Source organism: Camelus dromedarius, chromosome 10, assembly GCF_036321535.1.
Source record: "Camelus dromedarius isolate mCamDro1 chromosome 10, mCamDro1.pat, whole genome shotgun sequence".
Lineage (NCBI taxonomy): Eukaryota > Metazoa > Chordata > Mammalia > Artiodactyla > Camelidae > Camelus > Camelus dromedarius.
Genome location: NC_087445.1, coordinates 50,259,739 through 50,276,622, shown reverse-complemented (window position 1 = coordinate 50,276,622; position 16,884 = coordinate 50,259,739). Strand labels below are relative to the sequence as shown.

The 16,884-nt window shown below is 37.3% G+C and overlaps 2 protein-coding genes across 5 annotated transcripts in view; one reads left to right on the top strand and one right to left on the bottom strand.

Annotated features, from left to right (window-relative positions):
- The window catches only part of TGFBR1 (transforming growth factor beta receptor 1), a 52,811-nt gene that overhangs the window by 19,207 nt on the left and 16,720 nt on the right, over window positions 1-16,884 (bottom strand). For 2 of the 3 annotated variants that reach the window (XM_031450092.2, XM_064490347.1), the window contains exons 2-3: window positions 6,435-6,680; window positions 3,801-4,043 (exon numbers count right to left, since the gene is read on the bottom strand). In XM_031450092.2, coding sequence (XP_031305952.1) covers window positions 3,801-4,043; window positions 6,435-6,680 — 489 coding nt within the window. The remainder of the gene's footprint in view (window positions 1-3,800; window positions 4,044-6,434; window positions 6,681-16,884) is intronic. The other variant, XM_031450094.2, reaches the window with a different exon arrangement.
- The window catches only part of ALG2 (ALG2 alpha-1,3/1,6-mannosyltransferase), a 582,719-nt gene that overhangs the window by 562,511 nt on the left and 3,324 nt on the right, over window positions 1-16,884 (top strand). The gene's annotated exons all lie outside the window — the stretch shown is intronic.

Below are 16,884 nucleotides of genomic sequence, written 5' to 3'. Positions count from 1 at the left end.
TAACTACCTACAAAATTTAAGTAACACTATATCTGGGACTACTCCAGTTCACTTAACATATCCTCATGGACTAAAAACTGTCATCTTAAATTATACTGATGCTAACAATTAAAATATCAGTGTACATCATGTTCTACACTGTTTTATTTATACAGTCTAATACATAAATTTGTGTCATTTATAATCTACATTCAGAGTTGCTTGCTAAATCAAATTAACCCAATGGAAGTAAATGAAATGATCTGCTCTCTTTGGTTCCCTGATGTTAAATGCTTATAAATCCAAATGCTAAATCTTTACTTTTAAGTTGCCTCTTTTCACCTTTAAGTTTCTCAAAAGGTCCTTTCCTCCCCTTGCTCTATCTTCCCCACTTCCTGTAAAGTAGTTAACAGCCTAATAATTATAAACAACTGTTTTTATAAGGAGAGTGCTGGTTAAAAATGAATCAGTGAAAAATCCTTATTTAAATCAGGAGCCCTTTTGTATTATGAATGATCAATTCCTAATTATATTGTCTAGTGTATACACTAATTTACTAAATTTTCTTAAAGCCTTTGAACAGGGCCACACCATGTACTTAAAGATTTAAAGAATACTTAAGAGTTAATCTCAGGAGGCTGATCCGGAAATTAGAAAGGCAGGGAATAAAGAAGAAAGGGGAATTGCCAATGGGAAGTCTGAAAATGCCTGACACGTTCAGGGTTCATGTATATGGTATGGTCAAGAAAGGCTATCAGAGGACAAGGGAAGTTTTTGTTTCCCCCATCATCACAGGATTCTAGATGCAGAACTAAAATTAAAAGCCAAATCTGCATTTATCATATTATCTATATGTGGTTACCATAACCCACATGAATATCTGAGCTTTTTTTTTACAAGTAGTAATTTTCTCCTAAAGAAAAAAGAAACAGGCCTAGTTTGAATCTCTATATTCTCTGCTTTACTCCTGTACCTTTTAGAACTGCTTGAAAGCTTCAACAGGGAAACACGGTTCAAGCACCTTCACATGCAGTGGACAACAGAAGTAAGACCTGAACAACATGCATACATTGAAGAGATCATAAGCATGAACAAGATATAATGAACATTGGCCTAAGAGACTCATACTCGCAAACACTGACACACATGTGCATGTTCACACACACTTAACCTAATACAGCTGAAATACAGGCATGTGAGCAACTTGTGATTCAAATTAACGCAGCTGGGATAAGGTTAGCTTTAAGTTTAGAGCTAGCTGCCAGACCCCTGCTCTCCCTTGTCTTCCCACAGTTCCTAAGTTAAAAGTAGTCTCTGAAAGAGAGAGGGCCTTTCCATTTGAATTCGTAACATAAAATGTTTAGTTTTACCTTCTCCACAATAAGTGAAAGAACTAAAAAGGATACTATATAAAGACGTTTGACTTGTGAGTCCCATGCATGAAGTCGCATTAAGGATTTAAAATAAATAAAAGGAAAAGCAATGGCATTTTCTGCTGTCATTCAATAGATGATAGCTTCTGTCTGGATACATCTGGAGCCCATTCAGCACAGAATAAACTATGACAGGGAAGGCGGCCTTAAACTACGCTGTTTTGAGCAATGCAGCAAATTCATACTGTATGTCAGATTTTTTCCCCCGAGTATCTTTTCAGTAAGAGTAACACCTGTCATTTGGTTAGAACTTTACAATCTACCAAGTGCTTAAGTGCTTTCACACAAACATCTCGTTTTATTTGAACCTCACAACAATCCAGTGACGTACACAGTGCGGGGTTCGTTACTTTCATTTTAAAGATGAAATAACTCAGGCATGAGACATCAGCTAACTGCCGAAAGTCACAGAAAACCAGACAAGTTTTTGTAGGGTAAAAGGAGGCATAAAAGGAGGGAGAGAGGTTTTCAGTGTGGGTCCCTGATGGATCAAGAAATAGAGAAAATGAAAAACGAATAATTCTGTTCTTTAAGTCATGTTTGTATCTTAAATAAATATTTTCTTATTCAGAAATCAACTGCCATCCAGACAGCAATATCTTTCCATCCTTTAGGTAGGCGTGCTCTCTCGAGGTCTGATACACATTACTGTGCCAGATGGCATGAGTTGCTGTGATTTCCCTGGATGTAAGTTTGGCAACAAGAGAAAAGGTCCAAGGGATTAATTCCAAATGATCTATTGCCACCCCAATCTCCTGTGACTGTGGTCCTTGTCATAGTTTTTTGGTCCAGAGTAACTTTTAGAATGAGCCAGATCTTCTTTGGGAACCCTCTGAACCAACTTGGAATCAAAGGGAAACCCGAGGGAAGCCCTAGAACAACCTCTCCCCACTCCTGCGCCACTCCTACCCAAAGACTGTCACATCTTCAGTGCGAAGGCTCCTCTGTCTTAATCCAGCCTCTCACTGCCTCCCTCCTCACACTGGTCTCAAGGGTCCCTTAAGGCTGCCTTAAGAGACCTCGCTCCAGTGTAAGCCTGTATGTATCCTAGCAGTCATGGACAGAACTCACTTACTGAATATACATATGGCCAAATTCTACAGAAGACAGCTTTAGGTCATGAAATCAGTTTCTTCATGCTTAATGAACAAAATACATACATATACACCAATATACCTTCATTCCCTTAAAATAAAAAGACATTTTTAATTATGTGAACTTTCTGTATCAGATGTGATTTTGTGTTTCACAGTAATATTCTTCCCCCAATCACGATTTCTGCTTTAATACTCCTTTAATCATATGATTATAAAATTGGTGAAATTTTTCATTTTATTTCTGTATATTTTTATCCATGAATCAAGCCCTTATTTGAAATTAATTTATACTTTTTAAAGGATAGTATATTTAAAAGTCCTCACAAAGCACTTTAAGTATTATTACCAACAGTATCTATTCCATATTTCTGAAGAAGAAACAGAAGCCCAAGGAGGAAACATGGTTTAACCAAGATCAGAGAGCCTATCAGTGATGACGTTGCACTGGAATCTAGACCTCCTGACTCGCAGCGGAGTGTCAAACTACAACATTGTAGAGGATAGGTACTCTCTCCCCTTAGTACCCTTCCAAAGCACGTACAAGAAATGGTTAAAAAAATATATAAATCCCTTTCGATGGAAACACGAAGCACTGATGGCTATGCCAAAATTCTCTTCAGGAAATGATTCGGGCAATTAGCCAGCCTATCTATTTCAGATCCCACAAAACTCAACAAACAGGACTGAGAAAAGCAAACATCACAAGGGCCATGGATCCATAAAGCTATATTAATTATAATTAATTAATTAAGATTTTTTTTTCTAAAGTAAGAAAAATGCCTAAAAATTCATTAAATAAAAAAAACTAGGCCTGAGCTAAAGACAGCAATTTCATGTTAAAAAATCAAATAACCTTCACAATTCCAAACACACTCTCTGTCATGCCTGCTTTCAAATACAAAAATAAAGCTGCTAAACAATCCTGAAGAGAATGAGTAGCTGCAGATCATTTGAACATCTCTGAACTTCAGCCTCAGCTATAGGAGAATAACTATCCTTATTCTATCTCGTGGAGCCCTAAGAAGGTGAGAAAGCTTAGAAATTTACACAAATGTGAAGGTGACTTACTTATGCTGCTGAAGTAAGTCAGTTCTAATTTGTCTGTACTAAATTAGCCACAGTCAGATACAGACCTAGCTTAAAGACCTTTATTAGGTTCAAAGCTGAAGTAGTGTTTATACTATCCCAAGTTCTAACAAACTAAGCCAACTGGCTTTGCCAAGTAATAAAATAAATAGTACAGTTAACTTTAAAAAGACATCTTAGAAAAAAGAAAAAACAAATACTTTACCTGATCCAGAACCCGATGTAGTCATATCATAAATTAAATCTTTTAACGTAGTACCCTCTGAAATGAAAGGGCGATCTAAGGAAGGATCCTCTTCATTTGGCACTCGATGGTGAATGACAGTGCGGTTATGGCAGATATAGACCATCAACATGAGTGAGATGCAGACGAAGCAGACTGGTCCAGCAATGACAGCTGCCAACTCAACAGGACCAAGGCCAGATGATGGCTTTCCTGGAAAAGGGCCTCAAGTGAAATAAACATCAACAACAACAGTAACATGGTAAGTGGCATTCACAACTTCCCAGTCCTCCACATTTCCTGCAGGTGGCCTCTACTACCATTAGTCAGAGCCTCATCACAAGCAGCTCAGTACTCAAACCCACAATAAGTGAATCATTTAGTCTTCTCCCATTGGCTCTCCTTTTATGATTACCAGCTCTGTCAACATCCACTTAGTCTTCCTATAGTCTTGAGCCATCCTCTATAACAAGTGCAGCTACCAAAAATATTCTAGGACCTCCCCCATTAATCACTCTCAGATCACTAATAAAAGAACCGATAATCTAGAAAAGCTCCCATTAAATATTTGTCTTCTTTTTCTTTTTTTTTTTTTTAAGTAGTTTGGCTTATCTTTTTATTTCAAGGCCAGTATATGCTCATAGCAGGAAAAAAAAAGTATAAATACATTTGCAAAAGTTAAAAAAAAATTATCTACAGCCTCACCATCCCCCCAAACTATACATTTTAGTGTTTTGCGTGTGTATCTCCACCAGTTTTTTTATAGAAAAACATATCCTTTTTAAAATAGAGTTTACATGGGTATACGTTCTAGTTTATTTTAATTACTTAGACTTTTACTTCAAAATCATTGCATTGTTTCAGAAACACATTAATTACGTTTATTTTGGCATCCATCCTGACACTTGCTGGTTCATGGCTCACCATCATTTCTTTTGCGTCACATCTTTACCATTCGTGAGATCTTTATTTGGATTTATTTCTTATGGTAAAGAGTCCTAATTCTAGTAATTTCTTTCAGAAGAGTATATGAGTCTTTATACACTGAATACTTACTTATCTAAAAGAAGGCTGTTGCCTTTATATACAAAAAATCTTGGCTCATGTAAAGAATTCTGTGTAACAAGCAATATATGATATTCCACTGCCTTTTGGTATTTAAAAAAAGCAGAAAATCTGAACTTTTTTCCTTTTACAGGTAACCAGTGTTCACTTGTGCTGAATGTGTATACAAGTTTTCTTTATTCTTGAAAATTGATACTTTTTCATTATATATTTGGTTAAGTATTTTTCCATTAAGTTTACATAGTATTTTCTCTTCTGTCTGCTCTTTTGTGTTTTTCTGGAATTTTTACACTAAGCATATTGGATCATCTAGCTCTGTTCTCTGTATCTCTTAATTTGCTCACCAACTGTCTTTTTCTCTGAATTATAACACAATTTTCCAAACCTGTCTTACCTTAAGCTTGTCTTATGCTTGACTGTAAAACTACAGTACACAGTCTGCTATTCATTTTAATACTGCATTTTTTAAAATTAATTCATCAATTGAGCTTTTCATCTGAAAGCAATCTTAACAACCGTGAAATATTCTCATTTCATTGTGAAAACAACTGAAAACAGACCTTGGACTGTCTGAAAGTTCTTCCCTATCATGTGTTAAGTCTATTTCAGAGGATGACATCTACTCTGATTTATCCAGTTCAGTCTACTTCTGAACCACTGAATCTTTCCATTTGTTTTTGTTTTGTTTTTGTTTTTTGCTGTCTGCTTATTAGGGACTTGGGAACGAAGGATTTGTGTATGTTTAGCATTAGAAATAAACTGAGTTCTTCATAAGGCCTTGTGAATCTCCATTCAGATATTTCAAGCCCAAATGATGAAAATGGAAAGTTCTGGAATTATCACTTTCTTTGTCGTATTAGAACTGCAGATGCCTCCATAAAAGTCAGAAAAATTACAGTCTGACTGAGCTTTGCCACTGGATTTGGTTTTCCTTTGCTGTTAATCACTTATGCTGAGGATTTGGTTTTCCTTTGCTGTTAATCACTTGAACTAGGTGGCGGGCTGCCTTCCTTCTACAACTGGCAGGACTGGCCCTTTTCCTCTGAGCTACAGCAGTGCCTCCTCTGAGCACCAAAAGAGGATGCTTCCTAAAGAGAACTGAGACTTTGCCCCTGTAGCCTAAGCTCATGCCCAGCCCCTCGGCTTAAGGTATCTGGGGATTCTGCAAGAGGTTCTTTCATCTCCATCTCTTCCTGTGGTTGGCCAGTTCTTCACTAGTCTGCTATCATCTGCATGAGGACAACATAGGGACACTCTGAGGACATATTGCTATGGTCGGCTTTGTCACAATTCACTAAAAGAGGCTACCCTTTCAGGCATAACAGACCTCAGAGAAAGTCTGTCTTGGAACCACTTTCTCAAACAACACACCCCCAGGAGTCAGGATCTTGGCTAACCTTGTAACTCTACAACTACAGACAAATTACTTCTTGCCTCTAAACTGAATAAGCTGGGGTAGTCAATTTTTAAGATCCCTTCCAGCTCTAGAATCATAGAGTCTAAGAGCTTTTCTTGTAGTACTAAGAAAAAAATATGTATACAACAACTTACCAACAGTTGGGAGTTCTATTTTATTGCAGTGGTCCTGATTGCAGCAATATGTTGTAGTAACAGACCCAGTTTTTGAAGATGGCGCACATACAAATGGCCTGTCTCGCGGAATTAGGTCGATCTCAGCTATACACATGCTATTGTGTATAACTTTGTCTGTGGTCTCTGTGACAGAGACAAAGCAGAGCCCATCTGTGACACAAGTAAAATTGTCTTTTGTACAAAGGTGGCAGAAACACTGTAATGCTGGAAAAAGAGAAAAAGATTCTATCAGAAAAAATTCTCAAGATTAACAACCTGAAATTATCCTATATTCTCTATAATACATTCCTGATTCTATTATCATTATACACTTTTTTTGCACTATTCAAAAAACAAAACTTTGTTACTCTGAGAAGTTCCAAATTTTCTTAAGAAGTACACATATATAGGAGCCAAACATGATTGAATTTGGACCTAGGTTTTTCCCTAAGACTTTTTGGCTTCCTAGTATAGAAAAATTGTTATGTGCAATTTCATCAAGGTAAGGCAAGCCCTCCCATTTGAAACAAAGTACATTTAAGTTTGTAATGGTTATACTTATTAGTCCAAAACTAGGCATTCATCTGTATACTCCCACTGGGGAGCAATGTGTAAAAACACGACTACCCCTTCACTGTAGGCTGGAAATGTCATTTGGGTAAATTTACAGTAGTGGAGTAATGGAAACAGATTTGTATTGAGCCAGACATTCCTTTCTTCTGTGCAAAACCGAGAAAGACCCGTATCTTCCAAATAGGATTAGGGTATTTTCTCATAAGCAAAGAATACATACATGCTCCAACCACACAGGTAGCTGGCTACAGAAACGACTGGAGAAACACCAGCTCCATGCTCACTTTCATCTGTCTGACCTTCATGGTTCAACTTGAGGAATGACCCTTTAAAGGAAGTGTTCTCCTAATTACCACCAACACCTTCCCGTACACAGAGACACACCCTCTACTAAGCTCTCCAGCAAGGTTAAGTGCTTCCCAAAGCACACACTGCTTAACCAGAATTGCTTTTTTTCCCTCTCCCTTATGAAACTCTAAGGTCTCTGAGGGCAGAGATCCATATTAATAATCTCTGTAAATCCACATCTAGCACTAGGCCTGGGGCAGCATTCCAAAAATGCTGAATGAATGACAGAATGCGTACTTATATTTCACTATAATCTCATGAAACTGCAAAACACAGATACATCCTTGAGTCCAAACTTTCCAATTACATGTTAGCAAGGGAAAGAGAGAGCCCGGATTTGTAGAATGACCATCTATGATGAGACCAGGGAGGTCTACTTTAACTAGAAAAAGAATGACCAGGCAGACAAGCAGGCCAGACAGAAGAAAGCTAGCTAATTCTGAACAGCTAATTTGCTGTGCAGGAAAGGTTTAACTCAACAGGACTGAGTTGCTCAAACCACACACACTGTCAAGAATGGCCTGTCTTCAGGACTGGCCCTTGGCCAGTTCCTGGAAGATGAGCTTTGACACCTTGAAATATTCTCCCTGATAAGAATGCTGCAAGCCTGCGTGACTGAGCCCCAGTTGAAAACCCTGAACACCAAGGCTTCGGGGAGCTTCCCAGGTTGGCAACACTTCCCACGCGCTGTCACACATCACTGCTAAGCTATGGCGTGCACCTCTGCTATTGCACTAGGAAAGGACATCTGGAAGCTTGCACCTGATTTCTCCTGGACTTCACCCCATGTGCCTTGCCTTTTCCTTTTGATGATTTTAATATGTATCTTTCCACTGTAATAAATAAAAACCATGAGTATAACAGCTTTTCTGGGTCCTATGAGTCCTTCTAGCAAATCATCAAGCCTGAGGATGGTTCAGAGAAACCCCAACTCACCTGCTAAACCCAAACTCAGGAACACCACAATCTCTTCAAGCAGCTGCTTCTTGGTTGCTGGCTTAATTAGCATATTTGTCTATTATCCTTACAGACTAGCAAAGTTTTATCTTAATCATTATAAAAAATTTTTTTCTTTCTCCATAGATAGTTCAGCTCTTTGAATTAAATCCTCATAAGCATGAAGAGGAACTCAAGAAAAGTATACGAGATATAATCATAACCTAACATTTAAAGACTGTTAAAAACAACAGTGGCTTATTCATGATGGTTAGTGTAGGTTCCCTGGTATAATTTCCTAAGGAGAGATTCTGAACCAGGAATCCATGGACTGGCTTCAGGGATACATGAGTCCCATGAAACTGTAGGCCAAATGTAGTATGTATCTGCATTTTCAAGGAGAAAGTTCACAGCTTTCCACAGAACCACAAAGTGGTCTGTCACCCACAAAAAATTAAAACCACCACCACAGAAGATTGCCATTATTCTCTCCCAAATCCTCTTTACTCGTGATTAGTCATCAACCAATGTTTTCTAAGCATTACCTTTATCAGTTACTCTACCAAAAGTTTAGTATACAAAGATTAATAACTTATGGTCATGGCCCTTGAAAAGCTCCAGTGACCAGTGAAGAAAAATATTACAATACAATATGGTAATTGCTATATATAAAAATACTGCCATGAATACTCTCCCTGTTCTAAGATCTTGGCTCCTTTAAAGCATATGAAATGACAGCTAAACACTTTGTCTAACAATTAAAACTTACTTTTGGGTTCCAACTTAGTGCTCACATTACAAATGCTATCCAGGGCCATGCACTTCTCATCATTATGATAATCATGTCTTTCCTGACATTGGTCTTTACATATACTACCCTTTTGCCTAGTTTAAACCCACTCTCTCATCTTTTAAGACCCTATTCAAACAAGATCTTTTCCAAGATACGCTCTAAACCTCTCCCCTACCCCGTAAGACAACTAGACGACAACTTTCACTTTCTTCCCATTGCCCTCTTTGCATACCTTTAGGTTATCACAAATCAGTCTATTTATAGTTTGCTGTTAAAGTGTCTCTCATTACACGAAGAAGGGCCAAGTTTTTTTTTTATTTGATTTGTCTTCCCATCTTTCCCAGACTCCTAAATAGTGATCAGAAAAATATTTACCAAAGCAGTGTTTCCCAAACAGGAGGTCACAAATATGTTGGCAGAAGGGGAGTCTAAGAGTTGTGTACAAAAATTTTTTAAATATTTTCATTTAAAAGATAATCTAAGATGAATGATAGACATTCTAGATCATGAGTAACTGCCACCTAAACAAGTACTGCCAGGAGGCTCTCACTGCTGCTTCCTCAGCTGGGTTAAGATCTCCCTCAGGCCAAATGTTCTCATGGCACACTCTATGAGCAAGGCTTTCATAGTAATTGTGAGTGAAAGAGTGAAAAGTACAGGGAATTTGAATCACCAGAGCATATGGTGATACAGGCCTGGTATATTCATGGTATTTTCGAAAGCCAATAGTCTAACAGCCAATACCACATATAATGCTGTAAGTATGACATGGGTCCTATCTATGTAGTACAATCTGCAGAAGTTAATTAGCAGTAAATATGGTTTTAAGTATGCAATGAAATTTTTCCATTCTCACTTCCAGCACTAATTCTTTTACAGAGCCATTTACTAAAGATTTCAATAATGTCATAATGTTAACCTCATCAAGTGGACAAGACAGTAGACATCTCATTAAAATTGGTATTTGAGGAATGCTTGCAAGTGTTTTGGTTAGGTATGAGGTCTGATTATCCTGAACTTACAAAGCCTTGAAGAATAGTACCACCTTGCACAACATCACTTATGAGAATCGGCACTTGCAACTTTTAGTATCACTGAAGTTAACAAAAAGAAACATTTAAAATGAAATCAGACCTAAGGCGGTTTTTTTTTTTCCTACTATGAAACCTAATATCTGTCACACTGAGTAATTGTATTAATTTGAATGTTGTTGTTTTGTAGTTGTCTTTATATTTAATTTGCAGACTTGATTTATAGTTGTCAATGAGCCCAAAACAAATATTTTATATCTACTTTCATGCCTATACCTTTCATACCTGAAGTAACATTATGAAAAATACATTTGTATTTTTCTTTCCAAAGGGGTCATTACATTATGGCACATTTGAGAAAGTCGGTACTAAAAAAGGGCTTCTCTTAACAAGAGTCTTTCAGTAAGAAGAACAGGTCTCCAGACAAGTATAAACACCATGTAACACAAAGCTTAACCAGGTAAGGGTTTATTTCTTGAGAGAATTTTAAAATTCTATTTCACCACTCTAAATCAGTCTTGACTGAATACAAGATTGCTCTAAAATCTGTATGATACAGTAATATAATTTAGGGAAAAATAAAACAAATTTAAAAATCCCCAAGAATTCATGAGCTTTAATTCTCATTTTTAAAAAATCCATATTTATACTATTAATAGATCTGACCTCCCTTTTATTAAACCAGGTTATTGTTTTGTTTTAATTTTTAAATGCATGTACTGGGCAAAACTTCTATCTAAAAAAAGGTATACAAAATGTCTTCTTCCCAACTCAGAGCCCAAGTTTCACTCCCTACTCCACAGCAACCTTTTAAAACCAGCCCATCAACTGGACTCTTTCATTTCACTGTATAATTTTTCATTGAGCATCTCTATATACCAGGTGCTATGTGGGCTATCCCTATGGTGTAGGGATAAGTAAGACAAGGTATCTGGACTTAAGGAGTTCATTAGAGTGGATGAGTAAGGCATTAAACAGATCATTCAGAGTCTTGAGGAGACTGATCAAAGTGCTTCAACTCTGCTGAGGTATAAGAGATATCAAGAAAAGCCTTGCAGGATATTCAAGTTAGAACTGAAGAATACATAAATTTGCCAAGTAGATGAAGGTGAGAAAGCTATTCTAACAGGGCTTTTTTTCCTCACTGGTAAGATTTCATCCTGGCAGCTAGCATCCCAAGTGTTAATAAGATCATCAAATATAAATAACTATTTAATATGCTAACCACAATGGTTTCATTTCATCAACAAGATGAATATAATACCTTCCTGACCTATTTCATCATCTCATTGAGACTCTCAAATGAGATACTGTACATTAACATACTTTGAAACTATTAATGTAAATTATTATGTGAACACACAGAATTATCACATACAATACATGGCATCATTCCTAGCATGGTTTTTATCTGTAGGCCACCAAAGAAACCGCTCTTCCCAAATGTAGTGCCTAAAATGTCACTGTGGAATCCCAGACTGACAGAACCACATGAAACCTTAAAGATTATCCAGTTCTAATTCAGTTTTGTCATTTTATTAATGAAGAAACTGAAACTTAAGAGTACCAAAATGATTTATAACAGTGTTCTACCCAGGTTAAGGTGGATGTGAAATTCCACAAAATTATCATCATGAACATGAATAAGTAAATGTGGCTCTTTTCTGTACTGATATCCGTGTGTAAAGTAACAAACCTTTCAATAGTACAGTTTCTTGTTGACTCTTCTGGACAGCAAAAGGTAAGAGCTAAACTCCCTGTTTGGTACTTTTCTCCTACCTTGGCCACCTTTTTCTTCTGTGCTCCAGCCTCTACCAGTAGCCACAGCGTCCTCAATTCTAAGATGCACATTTTCCCACACTTTAACATTTTGGAAATCTGCACACACTTCACAATCAAGGTCAAAAGAAAACTCCAGCCTCTAGACAGAAAGGTAAGACGTGATGTAATGGCTGCAACCTATGCATGTGCAAACTTGGCTACGCATGGAAGGTATTACTCAGGTAATCATCACATTAATTATCTGCACTGGTAGCTCTCTTGCAACTAAAATTTAACATAAGCTTGATCCCTATGAAAATGTCCTCACAAAGATTTCTCTGTGATTCAGCAATGCAATGAAAATTTACTGTGTTCACAGAAGACTGTCAGTCCCATGCCAGGAATACAATTACTAGCACTAGAAATTTCTAAATGTTGCCAAATAAATTAGAGAATTATCGAGTTTGAAGATGTTGGTATGATGTGAAGGACTGAAACCAAACATTTAGCTGTCAAGGGAAGTGACAACAATAATAAGAGCCAAGAGAACCCTAGAGGTTATCATTTTCACTGTATTCTAGCACCAGGGTGATACATTCCAAGCTGATAGTCTGGCTCTTGGTCCTATCTATTAAAAAAATTTTTTCCATTGTTGCTTCATTTCAGTGTATCTTGAGGTCGCACATCAAAGCACTATTACTTCTACCTAACACTCAGGCTACAAAGGCTTGATTCAGAAGCCCTTATGTCTGGCAATGGAGAGGCAGACAGCCTATGGATAGCATATGGAAAAGGCATTTCTATGAGCCTTGTTAACAAAATAAAAATTAGTACCAGACACCTTGTCTTCCCAGGGCTAGAGTGACAGTCTCTATACAACATATTCTTGTTTTCGGCATAGCCTTCAATATGCTTTTCTTTTTCAACCCTTGTTATTTGGTCCCTCTATCCTGCCATCACCCAACTTCCCCTATCAAGAACTCAACTGAAACATCTTGTTGAAATTCGCCAGTGATGATGCCCTTTGGTTGAATTCAACTTTTCTAAATGTGTTGGGACGTGAGACAGACACCCCTTTCTGTCTTAGTGACGTGACACTACACTTCCCGAACCTACCACCACACTCAGCCCTTTGCTGCAGCTCACATCTCACATCTAAACTCTCCGTCCTTGGACTTGTGCTCCGAACTCCTATTCTAACTGCCTCCCGGATCCTCTCTGCTGGGCTTACCTGTTAGTGCAAAGTCAACACATTCAAAACCTTTCTTTCCCTTACCCTGTCTATTATAGCATAACTATTCTTTACTACACAGTATTTCCAAATATTACAAATATGCACTAACAGGCAGGTAACGGAACTAACACACAGTACACGCCTTTCAGTCCGCTTAGCTATATACTAAAAGCAGATCACACCACTGTTGGCAAAGGCGAAGGCAAAAGTTCAAAGTTGTAACAAAATCCTTCCAGGTACTAAAGTCAACCCCTGTTAGCATCTAGTCTACTCCTCCACTCAGCTCCTCTGGAAGGAAGGAAGGGAGAGAGGGAGGGAGGGCAGGAGGAAAAGACATACATATATTGGCCTGTATATATTACACAGTATCTCCCTGGATACTTCCTCTCTTCTCTCCACTCCCACCTCTGGGAGGCCTATCCTCTCCTCTCCTCTCCTCCTTCTTTCAGGTCTAGGGAAAGCATTTAAGAAACATTTAAGAATGTGCTGTTTATCTCTGTAAACAAGGCTAAAACCCTGACCACAACTCCCACTGGCCTACTGCTCTGGGCTTTGTTCCTCAAAGGACTCAGTGGTTCTTCTCAACTCTACTCCATTGGGGTTGTCCTGAGCAGTAATGTCAAAATAACAGCACCATACATTGTGAAAGTAAATTCTCCTCTAGCCTAGGTAACATTTCATTCCCAAGTGTAGTGCTTCAAAAAATCTGATTTATGCAGACATTTCTCCAGATAAATTGTTTACTTCCGCCACCTTTAAAGCACCTAAAAAGCATTATTTATATGATTCAACACACAAATGAGGGCACTTTGAAAGTCTCAATCACTTGGTTTTTCCACAATACCTCCATTTTTCTAGACTCCTAAGCTCCATGGAATTAGCTGATATAAGTTAACTGATATCAGAGAAAAGCATACTAAGAAAAGGCTGCCTGAACGGCAAGGTGAGATTTAATATGGGCAATTACTACAAAGGCCTTCATTTAGGCTCACAATAAACTGCACAAGTACAGGATTATTGCCTAGCAGATTTCGGGAATCTGTTTAACAACAGATTTTAGAATAGTCAACAACATTTACTGTTAACTGTAGCCATGGTGATAGGGGAGACAGAGGGAGAACTGAGCGCAAAATCTCACAAATATCCAATATAATAAATAATTAGTAAGTGTTACTTGAATATCAATCTGCCATGTAAATGAGTCAGAGAATCAAAGAATTAATTCAACAAAGTTTGATCTGAAAGGTATCTTAGTTGTGAAGACAACCTCATTTTATAGATGTAGCAACTTAGTTTCTCTTACTCCAATACTAAATCAAACCATGAAGTCAGGATGTGGTAAATTTTGTTTCATAAAAAATCATTTCCTAATGACAACTCTTCCTTACAACAGAAATGGCTGCCAAGAAGGTTAGGACTTTCCTATCATCAGAAATATTTAAGCAGAGGCTTAATGACCAACAGACTTCGTGAAGTAGGGATCTCCTGTACTAAATAAAAGGTTAGTCTAAAACTTTGCAGTCCTTTAAATAGTAAGATTCTATTATTTTATAAGTTTCATCAAATAACAAATATCCACATTTTCATTTTTTGATCTATTCTACTTAACATCTTCAAGGTACAATAAGTAGAACAGTGCACTTCATTCTTTAATTGTTTATTCTTTTCCTCCATTAAACTATGAACTTCTTCAAGTCAGGGACTGGTTTAACGCTTTAAGCATCTCTGCATCCTTGGATCCTGGCCCACTGGAGAGATCCAGTGGTGTTTCTTAAATATCCAAGGAATCTCTCTCTAGCATGTGGCTAGTTACTACCAACAGGGTCTTCAATAAAACGGCCAAGTAAGCAAATTTTCTCTTTTACCTCCTACTACCTTCATTTTTGAAATCCTTTTCCCAGTTCTCAGTACTCTCTTTGCAACTGTCCAAAATTACCACGTAGGTACCTCTCAAGTCCATTTGATGTAAAACATACCATTGCCTAAATAACTTCTCTCTCTCTCTCTCTATAAATGGAGGACAAACTAACACTTTCAAAATTACAAATGAGCATACCCTCTGACCCAGGAGTACAGCCTGTAGATATACTTGTGCATGTGCAAAGTGGCTTACATGCACTTACATAATAGGTTATTAACTTCCTAATAGTATATACTAGATTGTAATCTGTCCTATGTTTCTATCAATAGAACTAGTAAAATGACATAATGGTACCACTATATAATGGAAGCTAATACAGCCACACACACACATAAACAAAATTATGTTTTCTATGCACTAATGTAGACTGACCCAGAAGATGTATTAAGTAAAAATCCACATAGTGCACAACAGCATATTTGATATAGTAACATTTGTGCTAAAACGGAAGGAAAGGAGAGAGGGAGGGAGGAAAATACATACATATATCTCCCTGTTAGGATACAAAAGAAATAAGGTAACACTGGCTTCCAAGGAAGAGAACTGGGTACCCAGAAGATAGGAGTGGGAGGAGACTTTTCTATAAACTCATCTGTAGTTTTTGAATTTTGAAAAATGTGACTCTATTATATCTATTCAAAGGTATAAATATTTTTTTAATAATGCCTCTCTATGTTCCATCCCTTTTCCCAATCTTGTCTTCAAAACTCCAACTCGGGATATTTAACCTATGGAGTACAGTCACTTCACGCCAATTTCAAAACTTTAATGTTCTTTCTGGAAAATAATTTGCTAAGATATAGTAAGAGCTTTTAAAAAGTCTTTTATCTTTTAATCCATTAATTCTACCTCTTAGAATTTAGTCTAAGTAAACAATAAGAGATGAGAGCAAAGGTGTAAGCACACAGATGTTTGTTACAGCATTTTATAGTTGAAAACAACCTCTATGAATGACAATAGAGTAGTGACAGAATAAATTATGGTAACAATCATAAATGGAATACTATAAAGCCATTAAAGCTGATACTTTAGAAGCATGTTTAAGGACAGAGGAACAATTAAAGGTGATCATAGATCATACTATTAAAGCCGGACACAATGTGGTTGTAATTCTGTTTCTATAGAGTGATCTCCTTATTTGTGTTCCACTTCAGTGAATTCAGGTATGTTAACATACAGAGCAGATGTCTGCACTCTGAGCTGCTCTAGCCCCGGGGGGGGGGGGGGGATGGAGAAACTTACATTTATCATGGTGAGTGCTAAAAAATATAACTGAATTTCTTTTGTTTTCTCCCAAACTAAACACACTTTTACACAGTCTCCTATTGGATTTTATGTTGACTAGTGGGTATTATTAAAAATTTCATGGCATTCAGTGACCAAGAAACTCAAGTTTGAATCCTTTCTCTGCCAGTCAGCCTCTAAGTAATTCTGAGGAAATTGTTTAACTTTTTTGAGCCTGTTTCCTAAATGTACAACAAAAGCAATCTCAGAAAGTTTGAGATTTAAATGAGATAGAATATTTAGTGTAGTGCCTGGCAAAAAACAAAATGCTGAAAAATTCATTTATGTACTCATTCAGCAAGTATTTTAACACCTACTATGTGCCAGTCCCTAGATGCTGAACAGAGAGCCAGAGCAAACTTTCATACAACTCTAGGAGGCAACACTGACAGAGTATAATAATGTAAACACGTACACACAGAGACCTGAACATTCATGGTAGCTATTTCTCTCTCTCTCTATTCACAAATACCCATACAGAGTTTTTCAGCAATATGACCGCTTGAACAGGGTTAGCCCAAGAATTTCACTGTTGTAGCATGAGAGAA